The 24,067-nt window shown below is 37.3% G+C and overlaps 2 protein-coding genes across 5 annotated transcripts in view; one reads left to right on the forward strand and one right to left on the reverse strand.

Moving 5' to 3' along the window:
• The window catches only part of TRDMT1 (tRNA aspartic acid methyltransferase 1), a 687,969-nt gene that overhangs the window by 547,624 nt on the left and 116,278 nt on the right, over positions 1-24,067 (reverse strand). The gene's annotated exons all lie outside the window — the stretch shown is intronic.
• Positions 1-24,067, forward strand: part of STAM (signal transducing adaptor molecule) — a 74,990-nt gene that overhangs the window by 34,034 nt on the left and 16,889 nt on the right. For 2 of the 4 annotated variants that reach the window (XM_050805397.1, XM_050805398.1), the window contains 6 exons: positions 10,730-10,805; positions 10,887-10,982; positions 14,091-14,237; positions 19,350-19,440; positions 21,523-21,715; positions 23,297-23,391. In XM_050805397.1, coding sequence (XP_050661354.1) covers positions 10,730-10,805; positions 10,887-10,982; positions 14,091-14,237; positions 19,350-19,440; positions 21,523-21,715; positions 23,297-23,391 — 698 coding nt within the window. The other 2 variants (XM_050805399.1, XM_050805400.1) reach the window with 2 other exon arrangements.

Raw genomic sequence — 24,067 nt, forward strand, 5'->3', positions numbered from 1 at the left:
CTGGCCGGGCGCGGTGGCTTACACCTGTAATTCCAGCACTTTGGGAGGCCAAGGTGGGTGGATCACCTGAGGTCACGAGTTCAAGACCAGCCTGGCCAATGTGGTGAAACCCTGTCTCCACTAAAAATAAAAAAATTAGCTTTGTATGGTAGTGCCCGCCTGTTATCTCAGCTACTTGGGAGGCTGAGGTGGGAGAATTGCTTGAACCTGGGAAGTGGAGGTTGCAGTGAACTGAGATCGCACCACTGTGTTCCAGCCTGGGAGACAGAGTGAGACTGTCTCAAAAAAAAAAGGTAGTAGCATTTTCTGAAATTGATGGTTTTAAACCTGATATTGTAGTTTATATAAAGTTTGGACAACTATGTTTATGTCACAGTTTTAACTTACATAGGGATTCACTTAAGTTTTAGGAAAAGGCGCTAGGCTAGACTATGAACTTCATGAAGCAGGGTCAGTCTCCTCTTGTTCACTGCTTTATTCCTAAAGCCTTGCATAATACTTGTCACCTAGAAGGTAATTAATGAACATTAGTTATGGAAAGTATTATGAACAGAGTTCTTTGGTACCTATTGAATTTTTTTTTACCAGTGCCACTCTAATTTTTATGGAGGTGATTCACCCTGAAAGTCTTGCTTACCTATTTAGATTAATCAAAAGGGTTGGTATCCTTTAGCACTGATATATACAAATATCACTCTAGGTGGTGGAATCGAATTCTCTGAGTACTTCCAACAAGATGAATGAGCAAAAATGAGAAGTTTTCTTAATTTACCATTAGATCAGAGAAGTGACTGCTGATAGAATTCATTAAAAAAAAAAAATCCGTCCTTTGCACATTTGCCTTAAGAGCTTCAAGTTCTGCAGAGTTTGTGTTTTGTTTCAGAAATTAGAAAGGTCTATTGCAAAAGAAAACACAGTTTGGATATTTCTGTCTGAAGATTGATTGATTAATTTTAATTTACTTCCAGGCATGAGCTGACTTGTTTTTAATAGTTACGACTTCACATAGAAACTGAATGGTTGAGAGTGGTATGATGGGTTGGGGGCGGGTATAGGGAGGATGTTACAGAGAGGAGCTCCATCTTAAATCTGCTTTCTTTGAATCTGACAGTGCAGTTTGTTGAGGCAGGTTGGAGTAATACTGGTAAATAATGAAACTGAATTTGATGCTTCCAGTTCATCAGCTGACATATGCTGTGTAGGTAGTTATGTACATTCCTGCAAAGTCTGTTTTCTGTCTGGTCTGTGATTTGAGAAAAAGACTTTGGAAGCTGTATCAGTCTAGAAATACCGCCGCCTTTTCCGTTACCCTCTTACAAACTATATGACCCAGATCTATTCATAAAAAGATGATTTTGTGGATGAACATAGTTTTAACTATTGTGACCATAACATCCAGTTTGCCTTGGACAATTGTAGTTTGTGCCTGCTGTTCATCTGTTATGTCCAGTTAGCACCCCCTTTCACTCTCAAAAGGGTGCTTGTGTAGAGGATGAATTACATAGACACCAAGCTTGTAACCAACTTTCATTTGTCATTGGAAGGATAATAGCCATAAGTATACTTACATTAAATTCACTTATAATCACCATACCTTTTAAAAAATAGTATTTTAACCATACTTTTAATTGCATGGTAAGATTTAATAATTTTATATATATACGTGTGTGTGTATATATATGTATGTTCAGTATTACCCATCTGGTGGACATACTGAAAACTGAATTAAAAATGCATAGGACAGAATGAGATAGTTGATAATAGTGGGTAAGTTCTGTTTTGTAGACAATTCTGAAGGGATTTTTAAGCTGGTATCTAAAAAGATACCGCTGTGTTTGCACAAACAAGGTGTTCATCAGCACTTAGGAGCATTCTTACTGGCTTTGCAGCTCTGTCCTTTTAATGGTTCAGTAACTGATTTTGTTTTGGTGCCAAAGATATCTTTGCCTTGGTTTTTACAATTGGCTGTGGTAAAACAGCATTGGAATGTCTAAAATAAAAAGGAATAATTTCATTTCAATACCCCTTTCCCCATCATCCTTTCCAAAAGTCACAGGTTTCTTACCTTCAAAATAAAAAAGTGATTTGTAAACAAAATACATAATCAATTTTATTTAAAATTTGGTAAATAAAGTGTACAGGATTATTTTCTAAAATGTTTATTCGGCTGAATCATCTTTGGATTATTTTTTACTGATTTTAATTTTAGTATTCAAATAATTCTTTTTATCTGGCCTTTACCATGCCTTGAAGTGATTGTTTTGTGTTTTTATGTCAGCATGGTAGTCACAACTGCAAGTTAGTATGGGATCCCAGACCCTGGCTCCTAAAATAAGTCCAACTGTGAAAAAGGCCAAATCTAAATAATAGTGTTAAAGTACATAGTTTCTTCAGTCTAATGATGCTGCTATCCAAAAATTGTAATGTCTTACAAAATCAGTAAAGTAGAAGAAAAAAGTTTTAGAATAAAAAAATCGAATGCTTGACACATAATAGACATTCAACAAATATTACTTCTTTTGTGTGTTGTTTCTCCCTTCACCACGCTCTTTAGTTGGAAGCAGCCTCACAGGCAGTTGAGAATCCTTAAAATCAGGAATCCTACCTTGTAGCCTAATTTTTCTACATAATTATTAAAAAGGATTTTTTGTATTTATTACAGTGCTAACTAATTATACCTAAGCGTATTGCTTTACTTTCCAGGGCTCATTGGAGTTCAAATTGCTCGATAAATGTTTTTACTTTTATAAATATGTATATATTTCACATACCATCAAATTTACCATTTTAGAATATGCAGTTCAGTGGGTTTTAATATGTTCATAAGTTTGTGCAACCGTATCTAATTACTGAACAATCATCATCCCCAAAAGAAACCTGTACTCATTAGCAGTCACTCCCATTGCCACCTCTCCTCATTCCTGGAAACCACTAATCTACTTTGTATCTGTATGGATTTGCCTATTACAGACATTTCATATAAATGGAGCTCTGCAATATGTTTTCTTTTGTGACCAGCTTTCTTCATGTGGTGTCCTTTTTTTTTTTTTTTTTTTTTTTTTTTTTTGGGGGGGGGAGACAGAATCTCGCTCTGTTACCCAAGGCTGGAGTGCAGTGGCACAATCTCAACTCACTGCAACCTCCACCTCCCAGGTTCGAGCGATTCTCCTGCCTCAGCCTCCCAAGTAGCTGGGATTATAGGCACATGCCACTGTGCCTGGCTAAGTTTTTGTATTTTTAGTAGAGATGAGGTTTTACCATGTTGTCCAGGCTGGTCTCGAACTCCTGACCTCAGGTGACCCGCCTGCCTCGGCCTCCCAAGGTGCTGGGATTATAGGTGTGAGTCACTGCGCCCAGTCTCATGTTGTATAATTTTTTGGAGGTTCATTTATATTGTAGCTGGTATTAGTACTTCATTTATTTTATTGTGGTAAAATATATTTAATATAAAATTTACCATTTAAATCATTTTTAAGTGCATAATTCATTGGCATTTAGTACATTCACAGTATTATTCAACCAACACCACTGTCCATTTTCAGAACTTTTTCATCATCCCAAGTAGAAACTCTATACCTTTGAAATAATAGCTCTCCATTTCCCCTCCTAGCCACTAGTTACTTTTTTCTATGTTCTATCTTTATGAATTTGTCTATTCTAGGTACCTCATGTAAGTGGAAACATAGAATTATTTGTGCTTTTGTGTCTGGCTAATTTCTTTTTTTTTTTTTTTTTTTTTTTTTTTGAGACGGAGTCTCGCTCTGTCGCCCAGGCTGGAGTGCAGTGGCGCAATCTCGGCTCACTGCAAGCTCCGCCTCCCGGGTTCACGCCATTCTCCTGCCTCAGCCTCCTGAGTAGCTGGGACTACAGGCGCCCACAACCGCGCCCGGCTAATTTTTTGTATTTTTAGTAGAGACGGGGTTTCACCGTGGTCTCGATCTCCTGACCTTGTGATCCGCCCGCCTCGGCCTCCCAAAGTGCTGGGATTACAGGCGTGAGCCACCGCGCCCGGCCGTGTCTGGCTAATTTCACTTAGCATAATGTTTTCAAGGTCCATCCATGTTGTATATATAGCGTGTGTCAGAATTTCCTTAAGGCGGAATACCATTCCATTGTATATCACATTTTGTTTATCCATTCTTTTGTTGATGGACATTTGGCTGTTGTGAATACTATTAATACTACTCTGAACATGGGTGTACAGATATTGGTTAGAGTCCCAGCTGGATTATATGTGGTTATGCTTAATTTTTTGAGGAACTACCACACTTCACAGTAGCTACACCATTTTACATTCCCACTGGCAATGTACGAGGGTTCTAATTTCACTACATCGCCTCCAATACTTGGTATCTTTCCTTTCTTGAAAACATAGCCAGCCTAGTGAGTGTGAAGTGGCATCTCAATGTGGTTTTGATTTGCATTTCCCTAATGACTAGTGACGTTGAGCATCTTTTTATGTGCTTATTGGCCATTTGTGTATCTTCTTTGGAGAAATGTCTATTCAAGTCCTTTGTCCATTTTTGAATTAGGCTGTTGTTGTTGAGATGTAGGAGTTCTTTATATATTCTGGCTGTTAATCCCTTGTCATATATATGATTTGGAAATACTTTCTGCCATTCTGTGGGTTTGCTTTTCTTCATTGATGGTGTCCCTTAATGCACAAAAGCTTTTAATTTTGATGTTTAATTTATGTATTTTTTTTTAATGAAGAGTTGATGTTAGTTTGTAAACATTTGGTAGAATTCACCAGTGAAGCTTTCTATTTCTAAGATTTTCTTTGTGGGAGATTTTCTTAATCAGAAATTTAGTCTTTTTACTTGTTACATAACTCTATTCAGACTTTCTGTTTCTTCTTAAGTCAGTTTCTTTTATTTATTTTATTTTTTTCTTTCAACACCTAAGCATACCATAGTTTCAGTAGTTTCCTGTCTTTGTAGGGATTTGTCCATTTTAACTAGGTTATACGATTTGTTGGCATAAAGTTGTTCATAGTGTTTTTTAAAATCCTTTTTATTTCAGTAAGGTTGAGAGTACTGTTCCCTCTTTGTTTTCTAATTCTAATAAATTGAGTCACCTTTCTTTCTTGGCCAGTGTAACCAAAAGTTTTTCAGTTTTGTTGATCCTTAAAAAACAAAAAAACAAAAACGAAAAAACCTTCTGTTTTCATTGGCTTTTCTCTATTGTGTTTCTGTTGTCTGTTTCATTTATTGCCTCTCTTTATTGTTTCCCTCCTTCTGCTTTGCTTGTTTTGGGTTTAGTTGCTCTTTTTCCTGGTTTCTTTTTTTTTTTTTTTTTTTGAGACGGAGTCTTGCTCTGTCACCCAGGCTGGAGTGCAGTGGCCGGATCTCAGCTCACTGCAAGCTCCGCCTCCCGGGTTTACGCCATTCTCCTGGTTTCTTTTTTTTTTTTTTGGAGACGGAGTCTTGCTCTGTCGCCCAGGCTGGAGTGCAGTGGCCGGATCTCAGCTCACTGCAAGCTCTGCCTCCCGGGTTCGGGCCATTCTCCTGTCTCAGCCTCCTGAGTAGCTGGGACTACAGGCGCCCGCCACCTCGCCCGGCTAGTTTTTTGTATTTTTTAGTAGAGACGGGCTTTCACCGTGTTAGCCAGGATGGTCTCGATCTCCTGACCTAGTGATCCGCCCGTCTCGGCCTCCCAAAGTGCTGGGATTACAGGCTTGAGCCACCGCGCCCGGCCTCCTGGTTTCTTAAGGTATGATCTTAGGTTACTGATTTGAGATCTTTTTCCCCAGTTCTTTAGATTGTAGCAAAATAAACATAGCATAAAATTTGCCGTGTTAATGGTATTGAATGGCATTATGTTGTGTGCTATAGTCACCATCTACCTCTAGAACTCTTTTTTTTTTTTTTGAGACGGAGTCTGAGTCTCGCTCTGTCGCCCAGGCTGGAGTGCAGTGGTGCGATCTCAGCGCACTGCAAGCTCCGCCTCCCGGGTTCACGCCATTCTCCTGCCTCAGCCTCCCGCGTAGCAGAACTGTTTAAAACTGAAACTGTATACCCATTAAACAATTGAACGGTAACTCCTCATTCCCTGCTCCCCAGGCCGCCTGGCAACCACGTTCTGTGTATGATTTTGACTACTCTTTTTTTTTTTTTCTTTGTTTTGCAGATACGGTCTCACTCTGTCACTGAGGCTGGAGTGCAGTGGCACAATCATGGCTCACTGCAGCAAGTGATCTGCCCACCTCAGCCTCTGTAGCTACAAGTGTGTGCCACCATGTCCGGCTCATTTTTAAAATTTCTTGTAGAGGAAGGGTCCCACTATATTGCCCAGGCTGGTCTCACACACCTGGGCTGGAGCAATCCTTCCACCTTCATCTCCCAAAGTCCTGGAATTATTGGTACAAGCCACTGTGCCTGGCCTTGATTTTGACTACTCTTAGTACCTCATCTAAGGGGCATCATACAGCATTTGTCCTGTTGTGACCAGCCTATTTCATTTAGCATAATGGCTTTAAGATTCATCCCTGTTGTAGCATATGTCAGAATTTCCTTTTTATAAAGGCTGAATAGTATTCCGTGTATGTATACACCACATTTTGCTTATCTATTTATGTGTCTGTGGACACTTGGGTTGCTTCCACCTTTTAGCTATTGCGAATAATACTGCTGTGAACACCGGTGTACCACTATCTCCTCCAGAGCCTGCCTGCTTTCAGTCCTTTGGGGTATATACCCAGAAGTGGAATTGCTGGAGCATATGGTAATTCTATTTTTAATTATTCAAGGAACCATTATACTGTTTTACACGGCACCTGTAGCATTTTACATTCCCACCAACAGTGCACAAGTGTTTCAATTTCTCCACATCTTTGTCAACACTTAGATTTTTCTGTTTTTCTTTGTAGTAGCCATCCTGATGGGTGTGAGGTAGTATTGAGATTTTTTTTTTTTTTTAATGTAGGTGCTTATAGGTATAAATTTCCTTCTGAGCACTGTTTTTACTGTACCCTTAAGTTTTCTTGGGTTATGTTTTCCTTTTCATTAATCTCAAAGTAGTTTCTGATTTCTCCTGTGATTTTTTTCTTTGACCCATTGGCTATTTAGGAGGATGTTGATTTTCACATATTTTAATTTTCTACATTTCTTTGTTCTTTCAAATTTTATTCTACTGTCTTTGGAGAACATGCTTTCTATGATTTTTTATCTTTTTAAATCTGTAGAGACTTGTTTTGTGACTTAACATTGTTTATTCTGTATAATGTCCATATGCCCTTGAGAATAATATATTGTATTATTTTTAGTTGAAATAATTTATAAATGTTGACAATGTGTTATTAGAGGAAAATATGTCATTTTAATCTGATGATTTAATATTTTGAGGCTATCCTTTTGAATTATATGAAGATTCCCTGTTTATGTTGTCTTAATTTATTGGGAGGCACATCTGTGGCCAGAACATAGCATGTTTAAGAGTGACAGGTATGAATCTTGTTAGTGCCTATTACTGCCTGGTAACAGGCATCATGGGCAAGGAACTGAACTTCAGTAAATGGAGGACTTTTACTGTGTTTGCTGTGAATGTTTTGAACACTGAATGAGTCCTTTGCTATTATATAATTTTTGAGAGCCTAAGCACATGATGTTTCATAGGTTATATGAATGGTTACTCTGCTTTACTATTATCACTAATTACCATAAAGCATCCCCATGAAATGCATGTTTGCTACATGCTTGACCTGTCATTTAAATAGATCTGTTTTTACTGAGCTATGATTTATCTACAACAAAAAAATGCATGCCTTGTACATGTATGGTTTGATAGTTCGATGCGTTTTGACAAATATATACACCTATATAAGTATCACCCCAACCAAGATAGCATTTAATCACTCCCAAAAGTTCCTTCTACCTTATGCAATTACTAATATGCATTGTCACTATAGATTAAATTTCCTTTTCTAGAATTTCATAAAATGAAATGGTATTGTTAGAACTCCTGTGTCTAGCACTAAATATGTTTTTAAGATGAATTTATATTTTTGTGTGTATCAATATTCCTGGTTTTTGGGAAGAGGTATTACATTGTGTTAATATATTGCAATTTATCCTTTCATCTGTTGATGAGCATTTGGATTGTATCCAGGTTTTGACTCTATGAACAGAGCCTCTGTGAACATTCTTATACAGAATACTGGATAGTGTGCTTTCATTTTCATGTCCTTAAGGGAAGTTATGGTTCTGTGATTTCATTTGATGTAAGCATTAGATATATGTTATTTGATTTCCAAATATTTGGATATTTTTATGCTATCATTTTGTTATCAGTTTGTAGTTTAATTTTGCTATGGTTGAAGAATGTACTTTGAATGACTTTAGTCCTTTTAAATTTATTGGTGTTTGTTTTATAGGACAGAATGTAGTCCATTTTGTTGAATTTTCCATGCACATGGAAAAAAATGGGTATAGTGCCATGGGTGGGTGGATTGTTGTGGAATGCCAGTCAGGTCACGTTGTATGATAGTGCCATTCAAGTATTCCATATCAGTAATTTTGTTTCTTGTGTTATCAAGTCATTGAGGGGGCATGTTGAAGTTTCCAGTAGATTTGTCTGTTTTTCCTTTCAGCTCTATCGATATTTCCTTTATATATTTTGAAGTTCTATTATTGTGTTCATACACATTTAGAATTATGTTTTCTTGGGGGACTTAACCATTTTATTATTATGTACTGTCTCTCTTTATCCCTGTTAGTATTCCTTGTTATGAAAACTGCTAACGGTAGTGAATTGATACAAGTATAGTTGGATTTCAGTCTTAATCTGCCATTTTTCTAGATGATTGGTTATGTTTCTTCTGTTTTCTCTTTCTGTCTTTTGTGTATCAATCAAATAGTTTTTATGGTTTTTTTTTTAATTGAAAACTTTTTTTTGAGACAGGGTCTCACTCTGTCTCTCAGGATGGAGTACAGTGGTGCCATCACAGCTCACTGCATCCGCGACCTCTGGGGCTCAAGTGAACCTCCCACCTTAGGCCATTCCCTGCGCCCCTAGGAGCTGGGACCATTTCTGGCTAATTTTTGTATTTTTTTGTTTGTTTGTTTTTGTAGAGATGGGGTTTCACAATGTTGCCCAGGCTGGTCTTGACCTTCTGGGCTCAAGCCATCTGCCCACCTCATTCTCCCAAAGTGCTGGGATTATAGGTGTGAGCCACTGCACCCAAGCTATTTTATTTGCATTTCTCTCTTAAAAATATTTGTAGGGCCGGGCGCGGTGGCTCAAGCCTGTAATCCCAGCACTTTGGGAGGCCGAGACGGGCGGATCACGAGGTGAGGAGATCGAGACCATCCTGGCTAACACAGTGAAACCCCGTCTCTACTAAAAAATACAAAAAACTAGCCGGGCGAGGTGGCGGTCGCCTGTAGTCCCAGCTACTCTGGAGGCTGAGGCAGGAGAATGGCGTAAACCCGGGAGGCGGAGCTTGCAGTGAGCCGAGATCGCGCCACTGCACTCCAGCCTGGGTGACAGAGCCAGACTCCGTCTCAAAAAAAAAAAAAAAAAAAAAAAAAAAAAAAAAAAAGTATTTGTAGTGGTGGCTCTCTGTTAAATTTTTTCATTTTTTTTCTCTCTGTACTTCAGTTTAGATAACTTTCAGCATATTTTCAAATTTACTGATCTTTCATTCTTACCTGATTAATTCCATCCATTTTTCAACTTTACATACTTTTTGTCTCTAGAATTTTATCTGGGCCCTTTTTAATACATCATTTCTTCATCATTATGTGGATGATTTCCAGCATACTTATAATAGCTTATATAAAGTCCTTGACTGCTAATTTCATCATCTTGGTTATTTCTGCATTCTCAGTTGACTGAATTTTCTGCTAGTTGTGTATGATAGTGTTTTTCTTCATATCATTTCTTCATATCCTTTTATTGAATGCTTAGTATTTGAATTTTACATTGTTGATCATCAGGTGTTGTATTCCTGTTAAGGAGTGTTGGACTTTATTTTTCAGAAGTTGTTACATTTGTCTGTGGCTTATGTTGTTAGGCCATGTGTAGGTATGGTTGAGCTGCGTTGCTAGAGTCTAAACTCCCCTGTATATCCACTGAATGCTCTGGATTATCAATAGATGCTTCACTGTGGTCTCATCTCTGACAACTGTGTGAACTTTGGATCTCTTTAGCGTATTGCCCTGGTCACTTTTTGACCAGTTTCATGGAGTTTTTCACCTGTGCATGCGTGGGTTTTTCTGAAAGTCTTCACTGATACTTGGAAACTGCCTCTAGGCAGAAAGTTGAGGCAAACTTCTGGCTTATCTAATTAATTTTCCTTCTTGTGGATTATCATTCAGTACTGCCTGTGGCCTAACGTCTTTAAAAAGTTAACCTCAATGTATATTTTCAATCTATTTTTCCAGTTTTCTAGTTGTTTACAACGGGAGTGTATAGTCTGGTCTGTTTTTTCACCCTGGCTAGAAGTGGAAGTCATGGCCTACCATTTTATTTTCAAAACTTTGTTTTTTTTCCTACCCAGAATTAGCCTGAAATGCCTCATCTATGATTACTAATAAGAGATCCTGTTAATTTTGTTTGAAAAATTTAAAGGAACTAATTTACAGTTTTTCAACCATGTTATTAATAAAAATTAAATTTCCCTACTTTATCATAGTCTCCCTTTTTATCATAGTCTTTTGTCTATAACAGTTAAGGGGCAGGGGGAAACTAGATGTATTATTAAGTAATTTTTACTTTTCTCGTTTTTTAGACCTAAGGATTGTCTTCGGTCTATTATGAGAAGAGTGAACCACAAAGATCCTCACGTTGCTATGCAGGCTTTGACTGTGAGTGGTTTCGTTTTAACCTGTACCACAAAATTATCTGCCACAATGGAGCCCCTTTAACTTCTGATTTTGTGCTTTTAGCTTCTAGGAGCATGTGTATCAAACTGTGGCAAAATTTTTCATTTAGAAGTGTGTTCAAGAGATTTTGCTAGTGAAGTAAGCAACGTATTAAATAAGGTAAGGAGCATTATTTCCAGAAATTAATTAAGGCAGTCTTCTTTCTTCACATATTTTATTGTTTAAATCTTCACAAAGGACTATTCTGTGCTTTTTAAGAAATCCTTTCTAGGATGTGTCTATCCAGTATATAAATAAATATTATGTTTTGCTGAAGAGACTGCAGATTCATGTAACTTTGAGTTAGTTTTTTCAAGCCATATTAGAGTATTTTTAACCTGTTCTTTTCCATCATACTTTCATCTGATAAGAAAACAGGTATTTCTATATCTAATTAAATAATACCAGTCTATTTTAGGTACCGTTTTTGTAGGCACAAGGTATTTTCCTAATGGAAAACCTTTCAGAAATACTGCCAAAGGTCTATGGCACCGTTGAGTTTTTATCTTTATCAATAAGGCCACTTCCTGGCCATCACAGGATTTTAATACTATACTGCTGTTCTTACTGGCTGAACCCACAGCTGGAGTTGCCTCAAAAGTGGTGGCGGGAGAGTTCCCACAAGGGACCGCCCCAAACTGTTCCAGATAGGGCCAGATGAGAATCCAAAAAAAGAGGCACTAAATGCCAGGGTGATCACTCTAAAGCATTTATTAGGGAAACTTATGAGGGCTGCAGATTTATAGGAGGATTTAAGGAATTTGACCCCAGGTCGGGGCTGATTTCTATGTTTTTAGCAACACATTTGATCTTTTAGTGTTTTGAGCCACAACCTGAACAACTTTATCAGTGCCTAAAAATGTTCAAGGCCCCAGTTTGGGTCCAAACCTGTGGTGGAAAACATGCAGCTGGCTGGGTCACAGAGCGGGACAAGGCACTCTGCTTTTCTGTTGGGACACAGAAAAAAGCAGTGAGAACGGGTGACCCTACAGCTGCCCACTCAACTGCGTGTAGAATTCCAGTCACACAATTCAGGAAAGTTTTAAATTTTCAATTAGTAATAGGTGAGTTTTCCCAGTAAAAATTTGTGCACTCTAAAGGTAATTATTTTTAGCTTTTTTAGGGGGAGTATTATAAATCAAGAGAAAGTTTTTGTTTGTTAAAAGGGAAAATGCCTCATGTTTTTGGGAAAAATGAGTAGTTCTAGGTTACAGTAGGAAAAAAGCTGTATAGAAATATAGTAAGAATTTAAAATTCTGTACTTTTTGAACATTATGGTTAAGTGATAATTCTTTCCCTTGCCTGCTTTATGCATTAATATTTAGTTATTTTCTACTAATTAATAAATATTGTCTAACATCCTGAATGTCCGTCGAGATGTACAACTGTTTATGAAGAGATTCTAAAACCATGTTTTTTGTAATATAGGTGAAAAATGTGGTATGCAAACCTGTGTATAGTAGTGCAAACAGTCATTTCAAAAAACGACTACCTATAGGCAAGAGGACTTCTCTTTATTTTCTGAATGTTTTGCAATGAACATATTGGTTTTGTACTTAATAACGTCCCACCGTTTTTTTTGTTTTCTTTTTTTTTTTTCCGAGACTGCGTCTCGCTTTGTCACCCAGGCTGAAGTACAGTGGCATGATCTCAGCTCACTGCAACCTCCGCCTTCCGGGTTCAAGCGATTCTCCTGCCTCAGCCTCCTGAGTAGCTGGGATTACAGGCATGCGCCACCATTCCTGGCTGGTTTTTGTAAGTTTTAGTAGAGATGGGGTTTTGCCATGTTGGTCAGGCTGGTCTCGAACTCCTGACCTCGTGATTGCCCGCCTCGGCCTCCCAAAGTGCTGGGATTACAGATGTGAGCCACTGCACCCAGCCAACATCCTGCCCTTTTTAAAAATTTCCTTTTATTAAACAAATTAAGTAAGTTCATGTATAGTCTCAATAAAGCATTTACAAATCCATTATATGCTCGCTGGCCAAAATACAGATTATGTGCACTTAGGAAGAATTATTTTTCTTCTAATAGAGTAATCTAAAAGTCTAACCTTCTCCACTTTTAGAAGCTTTAGCTAATTATTTAGTAAACATTAATTTGAAATACATTTATGACATTTCATAGAGGAGTTATCTTCACTTTTCTCTGCTATCTGTGAAGGTTTCTTTATATCTATTACATCAAATAATAAGACTTTAGATTATTGCCACTATGAGATACATCAGTATTTTAATGAACTGGCCAGGTTTTTTCCCATAATAAGCAGTAAGTAAAATAATTTATTTTGAAAACTCACTACATTTATCTCTTTCTTTAATACAGAAGAATAGTGCCCTGCACACTTGCCTTAGACTAATCTGAATCAGTGTTGTACATCAACCATAAAGAGTTAACGTTATTTTGAGCTGCATGCGGTGGCTCATGCCTGTAATCGCAGCACTTTGGGAGGCTGAGGTGGGCGAATCACTTGAGGTCAGGAGTTCAAGACCAGCCTGGCCAAAATGGTGAAACCCCGCCTCTACTAAAAGTACAAAAATTAGCTGGGCATTGTGGTGTGCGCCTGTACTCCTACTTGGGAGGTTGAGACAGGAGAATCGCTTGAACTCCTCCTACTCCTGGGAGGCGGAGGTTGCAGTGAGCTGAGGTCGAGCTACTGCACTCCAGCCTGGGCCACGGGGTGAGACTCTGTCTCAGGGAAAAAAAAAAGGAAAAAAATAGTTATGTTATTATGAAGAAATTCAATTTTCAAGATGATTAACATGCAATGTATCTCAAACCAGGCCCCAGATAATTAAGCATCATGAAAAAAATGCATAGTCATGAACATTAAGAAGTCAGGAATTCTGAATAAAGGAACCATATCATTTATTCTCTTCTCGCCTTCCAACTTTCGTATTGCTTTGCAAAAAGCAAACAGACGCTTTTCCTTGTCTTACTGATGTACAAACCTTGCTTCATTGCAAAATATTCTGAAGTCCTTTCAGATCTCCAAAATGTTATTACCTATTTAATGCTTTAATTTTGAAGTGAGATATATATTATGGGTTTTTTTCATAGTGTGAACATTCGTTTTATTTCTAATAACTATATTTTCTTATTTGTCTATAGCTATGCGTAATTTGTGTTTCAAAAAATATCTATAACTTTATAATTTTATATTTAAAATGTCTGTATTAAATCATTGGCTAGGAAATTGGTGCTCTTTTATTTCTTTTTCTATTTTACAGGGTCATCCTAAAGTATGTGAAAAATTAAAGGCTCTTATGGTTGAATGGACAGATGAATTTAAGAATGATCCACAGCTTAGTCTAATATCAGCAATGATTAAGAATCTTAAGGAGCAAGGAGTTACGTTCCCAGCTATTGGCTCTCAGGTATTTTGGGAATGAAGCTGTGTGTGTGCTGCAGTTTGTTTCTCTTAAATAGCTATGTTTATTTGAATTTTTTTCTTCATTCCCTGGTAATTTTTTACTACTTCAGAGGAATTTTCATTAGTAATACTAATTGTATCAGTAACTAGTTGTATTGGTAGTTAGTAATACTAGTTTTCTGGCATTCAGAGGTGCCAGAAAAGTATTACAATGGAATATTAATGTGCTCTAAACTCTCTCCTTCTTTATAAATGAATTGGTTTAACAATTTGCAGTTTTTGAAATGTTTTGGTATTGTTTTTGTTTGTTTGTTTTTGAGACGGAGTCTAACTCTGTCACCCAGGATGGAGTGCAGGGATGTGATCTTGGCTCACTGCAACCTCTGCCTCCTGGGTTCAAGCGATTCTCCTGCCTCAGCCTCCTGAGTAGCTGGGACTACAGGCACGCAAGGCCACACCTGGATTTTTTTTTTTTTTTTTTTTTTAAATAGAGATGGGTTTCACCTTGTTGGCCAGGCTGGTTTCGAACTCTTGACCTCAGTGATCTGCCTGTCTTGGCCTCCCAAAGTGCTGGGATTACAGGTGTGAGCCACCAGCCCGGCCAGTACAGTTTTAATAATAGACACAAAATAGCTTTATTAATTAGGTAACACTATCTTGTTAAATGCTCTTAATGCTATAATTGTCTACAAAGAATGACAGCTGAAAAATCAGGATATCCTTAGAAGTTAGGGATGACTTGAGAGATTCTTTTGATGAGGAAATTTATGAATTCCTGTATTAACAATGAGAGGACTCTAGAAGGAGTAAATGAGAAGAGAAGCACCTGAAGCATTTTTTCCTTAGTAAGAGCCGACCAGTACAGACGTCTTCCTTTCCCCAGTGGATATGAATAAATAGCTTAACTTTCCTCTCCTGTCTGCCCTTGTGCCAAAAAAATTCAATCTTTAATTTATGTCATATAGAAAAAAATCAAGAAATGTCTTTTTTATTCCTATTTCTATTTTGGGTAACCTTCCTTTAGGATGCCCAACTAATCAAGAGGCTTAAAATATGTGCTGATTTACTGCATTGTCTTTCCCCAGTTTATTGACTGGGACAGACTTATAATGAGTGACGTAAAACCATGAACGGAAATCCGTGAGTGTGGAGGGCTTACATTTTGACCACTTCAGGGAGTCATGTAGCTTATCTACATTGATCCAGACCTACGTGTGCTTTCTTCCCAAGGCATTTCCAGTTTATCTGAGCGCTCTTGAGATGTGAAGACTCAAAAATGTATTTGGGAGAGGAAGGAGGCAAAGGACATTTTTCTTCTTAAAAAAATTTTTAATTTTTGATTGGCTTTACAATGATAAATTATGTCTTTGAAAATTCATTCATTCATAATTGATAGCTGGTTGTTACTACTCAGTCTGGTTTCTAGAATCTGTATAATTAAGGAATAATCTTAAGCAGAATAATCCAAGACATTATACATTCGTTGACAACAGAAACAATGTTTATTTATCAAAGAGTAGACTCACTGCAGAGAACCCACCTAGAATAGGTAGAGAAAATACAAGCCCACTAAATATCTAGAGTCTTTGGTTCTTGTTAACTCAGAACGCGGTTTGACCAGCATCACTGGCATGACCTGGAAGCTTGTTAGAAATGCAGCATAGTTGAACCCACTCCAGACCTATGGGTTCATCATCTCCATTTTAACAAGATCTTCAGAAGATTAATATGCACGTTGAGATTTGAGAGGCACTGCTGCTCTAGAGGACAGCCTTCAGTCCAAGTGAAAAGCGCATTTCAGTCCACAAAGGGACTTACTCTTGTAAGAAAAGGAAGAATTAATGATTGTGCCATATGTACCCTTGTTTGATTAATCTACAATCTTAGCCACGGAAACAGTTTTAGGGAGCCTCTAATCTAATCCGCTCATTTTTACAGATGAGGAAACTGAGACTCAGAGTGGTTAAGTGACTTGCCCAGGGCCACAGCTCATAGTTGACAGCTGGAACTAGAACACAGGCATGCTGATTCTCAGTTCAGTGTTCTTTTCACTGCCCGAGTCTGCCTTCTTTGATAGAGAGGTTAGTGAATATGTGTCTGTCCAGACCAGGCTTCCAGTGGAGTGAACACTGGCAAGAGCATTATGTCTTGATTGGTAGAGAAACTAGCTTATTCTCTTGTTCAAGAGATTCAGGACATAGAGGAGCAATAGTGAAGACAGGACTTACTTTTCATCCTTTGATCTAGATGTTATAAAGTATGTAACAGCTAATCTTGTCGTAGTAGCTATATTTCACCTACAAGAAATATATATATAAAGTAAAATATGATGAGGTAGAATGATTTTTTTAGTGGTTTCTGAAAAGCTTATTAGAAACCCTACATGTAAAGAGCTTCACATTAAATGAAAAAAATAAATCATCTAAGTTCAATTGCAGAACTCCCTGTAGATTTTAAAGCCACTTAGTTACTTAAGTTATTACTGTGTTTTCATCAGACCAGATTTTTGTTAGGGCATGCTTAACAAAAACCTCTGAAGATATATTTTTCTTTTCTTTTTTTTTAGCCTGGCTAATTTTTTTGTATTTTTGATAGAGATGGAGTTTCACTGTGTTAGCCAGGATGATCTCGATCTCCTCACCTCGCGATCTGCCCGCCTCGGCCTCCCAAAATGCTGGAATTACAGGCGTGAGCCACCGTGCCCGGCCAGGCATTTATTTTTAGAAGAGCTGAGAAGAAAACAACTTTTTGAGGTTCACGGAATACAACTTAAAACACTCTCAATTCTGACCTATCTCTAGTTTCAGTTTTCTTTAGATAATGTTTTAATTATCAGACACTTCTGAAAACTAAAGGTATGCCTGGTCAGAAATAACTTTTGTGGTTTATATAAATTTTTGTTCACAATTTGGCAAACTTCACAATTAGACAGATTTGAACTTTTATGGTGTGTGAAGAAATCTCTACCAGTCGAGAAGTGCAGAAAGAAACTGTGATATGTGAAGCCGTATGTTCCTGAACTGCACTTTTCATTCAAAGTTCCTTTCTTTCATCAGGTTCTAAATGTAACAATAACACTTGTCTTATTTAGTAGCCAACTACAGTAGCAATGCTGCTAGCCTACTTCTGTCTTTACATCAAAAGTTAGTGCTAACAAAACTGCATCAGCATGAGTCAGGTGACTTTATCACTTTTCTTAATATTTTTACATTATTTTCTTCTGTACTCAGATGAAAAAAATATACTTAGAAAAACATCTTAGCCGGGCGTGGTGGCGGGCGCTTGTAGTCCCATCTATTTGGGAGGCTGAGGCAGGAGAATGGCGTGAACCCGGGAGGCAGAGCTTGCAGTGAGCTGAGATTGTACCACTGCACTTCAGCCTGGGCGACAGAGCAGGACTCTGTCTCATAAATAAATAAATAAATGCCTGTGTGTTTGTTTGACAATACGAAATCCAGTAAGTGAGGAGTGTAGAACTGTATTTTACTATAATGTCGAATATTTCTCCTTTCATACCCTCAACAAACATTTATTGATTGCTTGTAATATTTAGGCACATTCCCTCAGGGAACATACAGTCTGGTTGTGGAGACAGACATGTAATCAGACAATTATAACAGAAGCTGAGATTATTGCCTGTTACGATGTTCCAGTCACTGTTCTAAGTGCTATACATGTGGCAATTTGAATGTTTTTTAGAATTCCATTTTTAAATTGTTTGCCCTGAGAATGACAATATACATTTATAACTTTTCATGATCTACTTTGAGTTAATATTTGATGTAAAATATAGAAACTCTGCATCCGTAGAGGTCCATTTATGCTGTAGTTGTCATGTGTATTACCTCTACATACATTATAAGCCCTGGAGGTAATGTTACATACTTTTTGTTTTAAACCCTGAATGAGCCCATCTCATCTAATGTTGGAATCACATGTGTTAATTTAATATTCTAAATAGGCTGTGAGGTGCCCATGAGGTGTAGGTGCTATTATTGTACTCATTTTATTGATGAGGAATTTGAGGCACCAAGGCTAATTTGCCCAGTGTCATCCAGCTAGAAAGTGGTAGATCTGGGATTTGAACTCATGTCTGCCTGACTCCATAACTTACATTCTTAACCACTCATATCACAGTACCTTGTTTAAAGGTGTTATCATAAGAACAAACAAGAGAATGTGTAATTAACAGGTTTAGGGATGCCTCATTGAGAGTGATATTTTAGCTGATTACTGACTGATGTGTTCAAACTCAAAAGGTAAAAAGTGAATGGAGCAAAAGGAGCCATAGTGGGAGAACGTTGTAAGGAGAAGCAAATGAGTGTCAGACTTGTAAAGTACTGGTATATAGACTGCTCAGGAACTGCTGGCAGTTTCTGGTAACTGGTAGAATGATTGGAAATGAGGTTGGTAAGATAGGCGAAATTCTGATTTGCCTTGAATGCTTTGCAAAAACTGAGAGGCCATGGAGCCCATAGTCTTAGAAACTTATAATTCTAGAAGTGTGAATTGATTTATATGTTTGTTTGTTGTGCATTCTCTTATTTACACAATTTAATAGAGGCAGTGATATACTGTCAGAATTAGCTACTTGTAATTTGGTTTACAAAATAGGATTTTTGAGTATTTATATCATTATATATATTTATATGTATATGAGTTCCTGAAGGTAACATCCTGACACTTGATCCAAAAGGATATGATAAATATAACTATTAATAGATATTAAAGAATTTTTAACTATTTATGTTTAAAGTAATTATCTCTTTCTGTCTCCCAGCCCCTTTTCTGGTTTTGGAGTTTTTTTAAACACATTGAAATCTTCTGTAGTCTGTCTTCTCTGATTTGTGTACCATATGCTTTTAGTTGAACCTCTTGACACAAACCTGGGAGGGTATGCCTAGGCTGCCTCCTGTAAGTGTCCGGTTGCTCTCTGTGTCCTCCAATTCGGATTCTTTTCCCTCTCCCTTTAAGGTGGAAGCTGCTGCAGTTTGGATTTCTTTTTTCAGAAATCTGTGCTAGATTGATGAGAAAGGTTTTGCAAATTCTTAGGGGTAGGTAAGAGGAGGAGAATTTGGTAACAACCGTCAAATACTGTGTTCCTCTTTTTTGTCAGGCTGCAGAACAAGCAAAAGCAAGCCCAGCTCTTGCAGCCAAGGATCCTGGTACTGTGGCTAATAAAAAAGAAGAAGAAGATTTAGCAAAAGGTACGTTTTTAAGTCCCTGATGGTGGGAAGAAGATAAGCCTCTGTTTTTTCTCTGAGATATTTAAAAGATAAAATAAATAGAACTTTATAGCAAAAGCTGAAATCTACTTTGTTGCCCTCCTCAGTATTCTTTCCTTTCCTCTTGAGAGGCAATTACTGTTACATGTGTCCTTTCAGTCTATGTTTTTATGACAGTTTTTTACTATACTGTGTATCCAAAAACAGTATCAAGTACTTTTTTGTGTCTAACAAGTTTGTTTTTCATAGGTAGTACACTTGAAGTGCCATTTGCCACTTGCTTTTCTCATGCAACATTATGTTTAAGATCTATTCATGTGACATATCCATTAACGCTTCTGTAATATTCCAGTGTACTAATGAGTGTACCACATTTTTCTATCTTTCTACTGATGGATGTGTGGATTCTTTCTGATTATTATTATTATTATTATTTTTACTAAAATTAAGCTGCAGTGAGTATTCTTGTACATATTCTCTGTGCACATGTATGTGACTGTCTCTGTTATGTGTGACTAAAAGCAGTATTGTTGGATCATGGCATTGGTACATCTTCAGTTTTGCTAAATGGTTCTATGATTTCCTTTTCCATTAGCAGTGTATGAAAGCTATGATTAATCTCTGGCAACACTTAGTAATCTTAAGGGTTTAACTTTTGTGAATCTGGTAGGTTTAAAATGATGTCCTGTTATTTTAATTTTAATTTTTTTGATTGCTAGTGAGACTGAGTTCTTTTTTGTATATTCACTGCTCATGATGATTTTTTTTTTTTTTTTTTTTGAGACGGAGTCTCGCTCTGTCACCCAGGCTGGAGTGCAGTGGCCGGATCTCAGCTCACTGCAAGCTCCGCCTCCCGGGTTTACGCCATTCTCCTGCCTCAGCCTCCCGAGTAGCTGGGACTACAGGCGCCTGCCACCTCGCCCGGCTACGTTTTTTTTGTATTTTTAGTAGAGACGGGGTTTCACTGTGTTAGCCAGGATGGTCTCGATCTCCTCACCTCGTGATCCGCCCGTCTCGGCCTCCCAAAGTGCTGGGATTACAGGCTTGAGCCACCGCGCCCGGCCCATGATGATTTTTTCTTGGGTAAATTGTCTTTTGTTAAATAAAATAATGATATGTAGAAGTCTTTATTTGAAATATTAATTTGTTATCTAATTATTGTAGATATCTACTCCTGGTTTTTGACCTTAACTTTGATAATGGTGTATTTTATCAAGTAGAAATTTTAAGTTTTGAGAAGGCCAGAGCTGTTTGCTCTTTTGTTATGATTTTTACTTTTTAGTGGCTTTTAAAAAATACTGTTCTCTACCTCAGGGTCCTAAAATATAGTTTTCTATATTGACTTTTAGTAGCTTTAAAGTTTTGTTTTCATATTGGTTCTTTTATTAATCTAAAACAAGAGTGGAGGAGCAGAAAGGGCTCTGGGTTGAGTTGGAAGCAGGATAATCAATGCACTGAGATTACATTTCAGAGCCTGAATGACATATGGTGATGGTCTGCACTGGGGGAGTAGTGGTGGAGATAGAGGAGACACATTTGAGATCTATTTTGGTGGACTTGTTACATTGAGTCTTTAGACTGCTAAGAATTACCCTTGGAGCAATAAAATCCTGATTCTCCAAGATTAAGGCTTTGATTTAGTAAGTCTGCAGTGAAGCTTGATACTCTTGACTTTCCAGGCAATTTTGATGATTATTTTGAAAACTTAAGCTATAGGAATACATTTAAAAGGTCAAGGAAAATGCAAAATACCTGCAGCTGAAAAAGAAAAGGAGATCTAAGAGTTTGTATTTTTTATTACCCAGAATAATTTACGTTGTATTTGTTCAGTAAAAATAGGAATTACCACGCTGTTCCAATTTTGTTAATTTATTTTTAAACTTTCAGTTGTGAATGAATGAATAAAACTGGCAACATGATTTTTGTTCAATATATCAGGATATGTTCTAGTTTCTAACTATGCTGTTGAAGGAAGAATACCTTTTACCTTGCTGTCTTTTTCTACTTCTTCAGATTGTTGGATATAATAACATTTTGGATTTTTAAAAACTCATTGTTTTCTAGCCATTGAGTTGTCTCTCAAGGAACAAAGGCAGCAGTCAACCACCCTTTCCACTTTGTATCCAAGCACATCCAACCTCTTAACTAACCACCAACATGAAGGCCGAAAAGTTCGTGCTATATATGACTTTGAAGCTGCTGAAGATAATGAACTTACTTTTAAAGCTGGAGAAATTATTACAGTTCTTGATGACAGGTAATGTTAATATTACATTTAAAATTTGTATGAAAGTATGTATGGCTTCGGTGTTTCATATTATTCCTGTTGATCGCAGTTACCAAATATAATAATAAATATTGACCCAGATGCTTCTCTGTATGGCAGACAGTTGGCTGATTTGCTTGTGTTATACTCAGTGGATTCTTATTTTGTTGTTTAATTTTTTTCTTATTTATTTCTTAGTTTTTAATTTGTTTTGGAGGCGTAGTTTAATCTATTCATTTTTGGTTCTACCTAATAATATAGATTGTTACATTATTTAAAAAGGTACAGTTCTGGAAAAACACTGAGTATGTATATGTACTTAATGGAATTTGTAAGAAACATATAATCTATTGAGTTTTTATACACAGAACAGTATGTCCATATGAAACAACTTTATTTTATATGGAATTATACATTTATTCAGGAGGTGATACGGTGCATCAGTTTTTTTACTCTAGCTTTGTGATGTTTTACTTGAAAATGAATTGGTACTGATGCTTGTTACTGATAATGCAGTATTGAAATTTACAGGTGTTTTTAAAAAATCAGCTCAAATTGATTTAAAGTTCTTCCTGTAGTATCTCTCTTACTTACTACCTTAGTGCATTTGGGCTGCCATAACAAACTACCATGGACTAACTGGTTTAAAAACAACAGGAATTTATTCCTCACAGTTCTGGAGTATAAGTCCATGGTCAAGGACCTGACAGATTGACTGTATGTGGAATGCCCACTTTCTGGTTTGTAGAAGGCTGTCATTTTGCTGTGTCCTCCCGTGGCAGCAGGGGCAATGAGCTTTCTGGGGTCTCTTTTATAAGGTTGCTAATCCCGTTCATGACCTAATCATTTTCCAAAGGCCCCCCCTTGTGATACCATTGCTTTGGGGGTTAGGATTTCAACCTGTGAATTTTGGGAAGACACAAACATTCAGACATATTTTAACATTTTTTTTTTTATTTGTTTGTTTGATTTTTTGAGTGGAAGAAAATGAAGTAAAATTTGAGCTGGTTGGCTGGAAATTGCACAAAACCTTGCATCTGTTCTTTCAAAAACATTTATTAAGTGCTTGCTAGCTTTCCATATACTAGAGTTGACACCTAGGAGTGTACTCTTTGTGAATGTTTTACACTGTGAACAGCGTCATCTTTCATATTTGTTCTGTTGGGAGATAAAAAGAAAAACCTTGCTAATGTGTACTGGAAAGAGCAATGATTTAGGAATGGAGACTGAAAGTGAGAGCCTGTCTTTATATCTCATTACAAAGACTTCTTACTCTGGAGCCTGTGAACCACCTGAAGCTGACAATTTTTTCATATGGGTACCTCTTTTTTGGGAGAGAGTCCATAACTGCAAAGCATGCATCGACAGTCAAAAGGATAAACAACCCTGTGTTTAATAGCTTCTTACCTTTTCTGAGGCTTCTTCTTTTGTAATAAAGGAAGATTCATTGGCCTTTTCAGTGGGTTATTGTGAGATTCAAATTTTGTAATAGTGTAAGTTAAATACTACAAAAGATAAAGATTTATAGAAATAAAAATGTTATGGTAAAGCATTGTTTTCTGTTTGTCATAGTGATCCTAACTGGTGGAAAGGTGAAACCCATCAAGGCATAGGGTTATTTCCATCTAATTTTGTGACAGCAGATCTCACTGCTGAACCAGAAATGAGTAAGTATTTTCCAGCCTGCCAATAAATAATGTTTTCTAATCCTTTTCTTAATGGAAGTTGAGTAAACTGAACTTTTTAGAGCAGCGTTGCCCAGGCTGGAGTGCAATGGTGCGATCTCGGATCATTGCAACCTCCGCCTCCCAGGTTCAGATGAGTCTCCTGCTTCAGCCTCCCGAGTAGCTGGGATTACAGGTGCCAGCCGTCACTTCCAGCTATTTGTGTGTGTGTGTGTGTGTGTGTGTGTGTGTGTGTGTGTATTTTTAGTAGAAACGGGGTTTCACCATGTTGGCCAGGCTGATCTTGAACTCCTGACCTCAGGTGATCCACCCACCTCAGTTTCCCAAAGTGCTGAGATTACAGGCGTGAGCCATCGTGCCTGGCCTAACTTTTTTTTCATACATGTCTATGTAGAGGTTGTTGTTAAAATGCAAATTCATTAAGAAGTTTTACAGAATTTATACATTATATGTTTTTCTTACCAGTTCATTACAGTGTGACAAGTACAGTATAACCTCAGGGAGAATTTCTCCTGTTCAAAGGTTGGGACTGTTTCTCTAGTGTGTAGTCCCAGACTTGAAAACAGTGGTCTCCAAGCAACATGTCAGATATTCAGAAGGAACCATTTTTACTAATCATATAAAAGTTTGTTTGATTTACAAACCCTGCTGACTAGGA

This window comes from Macaca thibetana, chromosome 9 (assembly GCF_024542745.1).
Source record: "Macaca thibetana thibetana isolate TM-01 chromosome 9, ASM2454274v1, whole genome shotgun sequence".
Lineage (NCBI taxonomy): Eukaryota > Metazoa > Chordata > Mammalia > Primates > Cercopithecidae > Macaca > Macaca thibetana.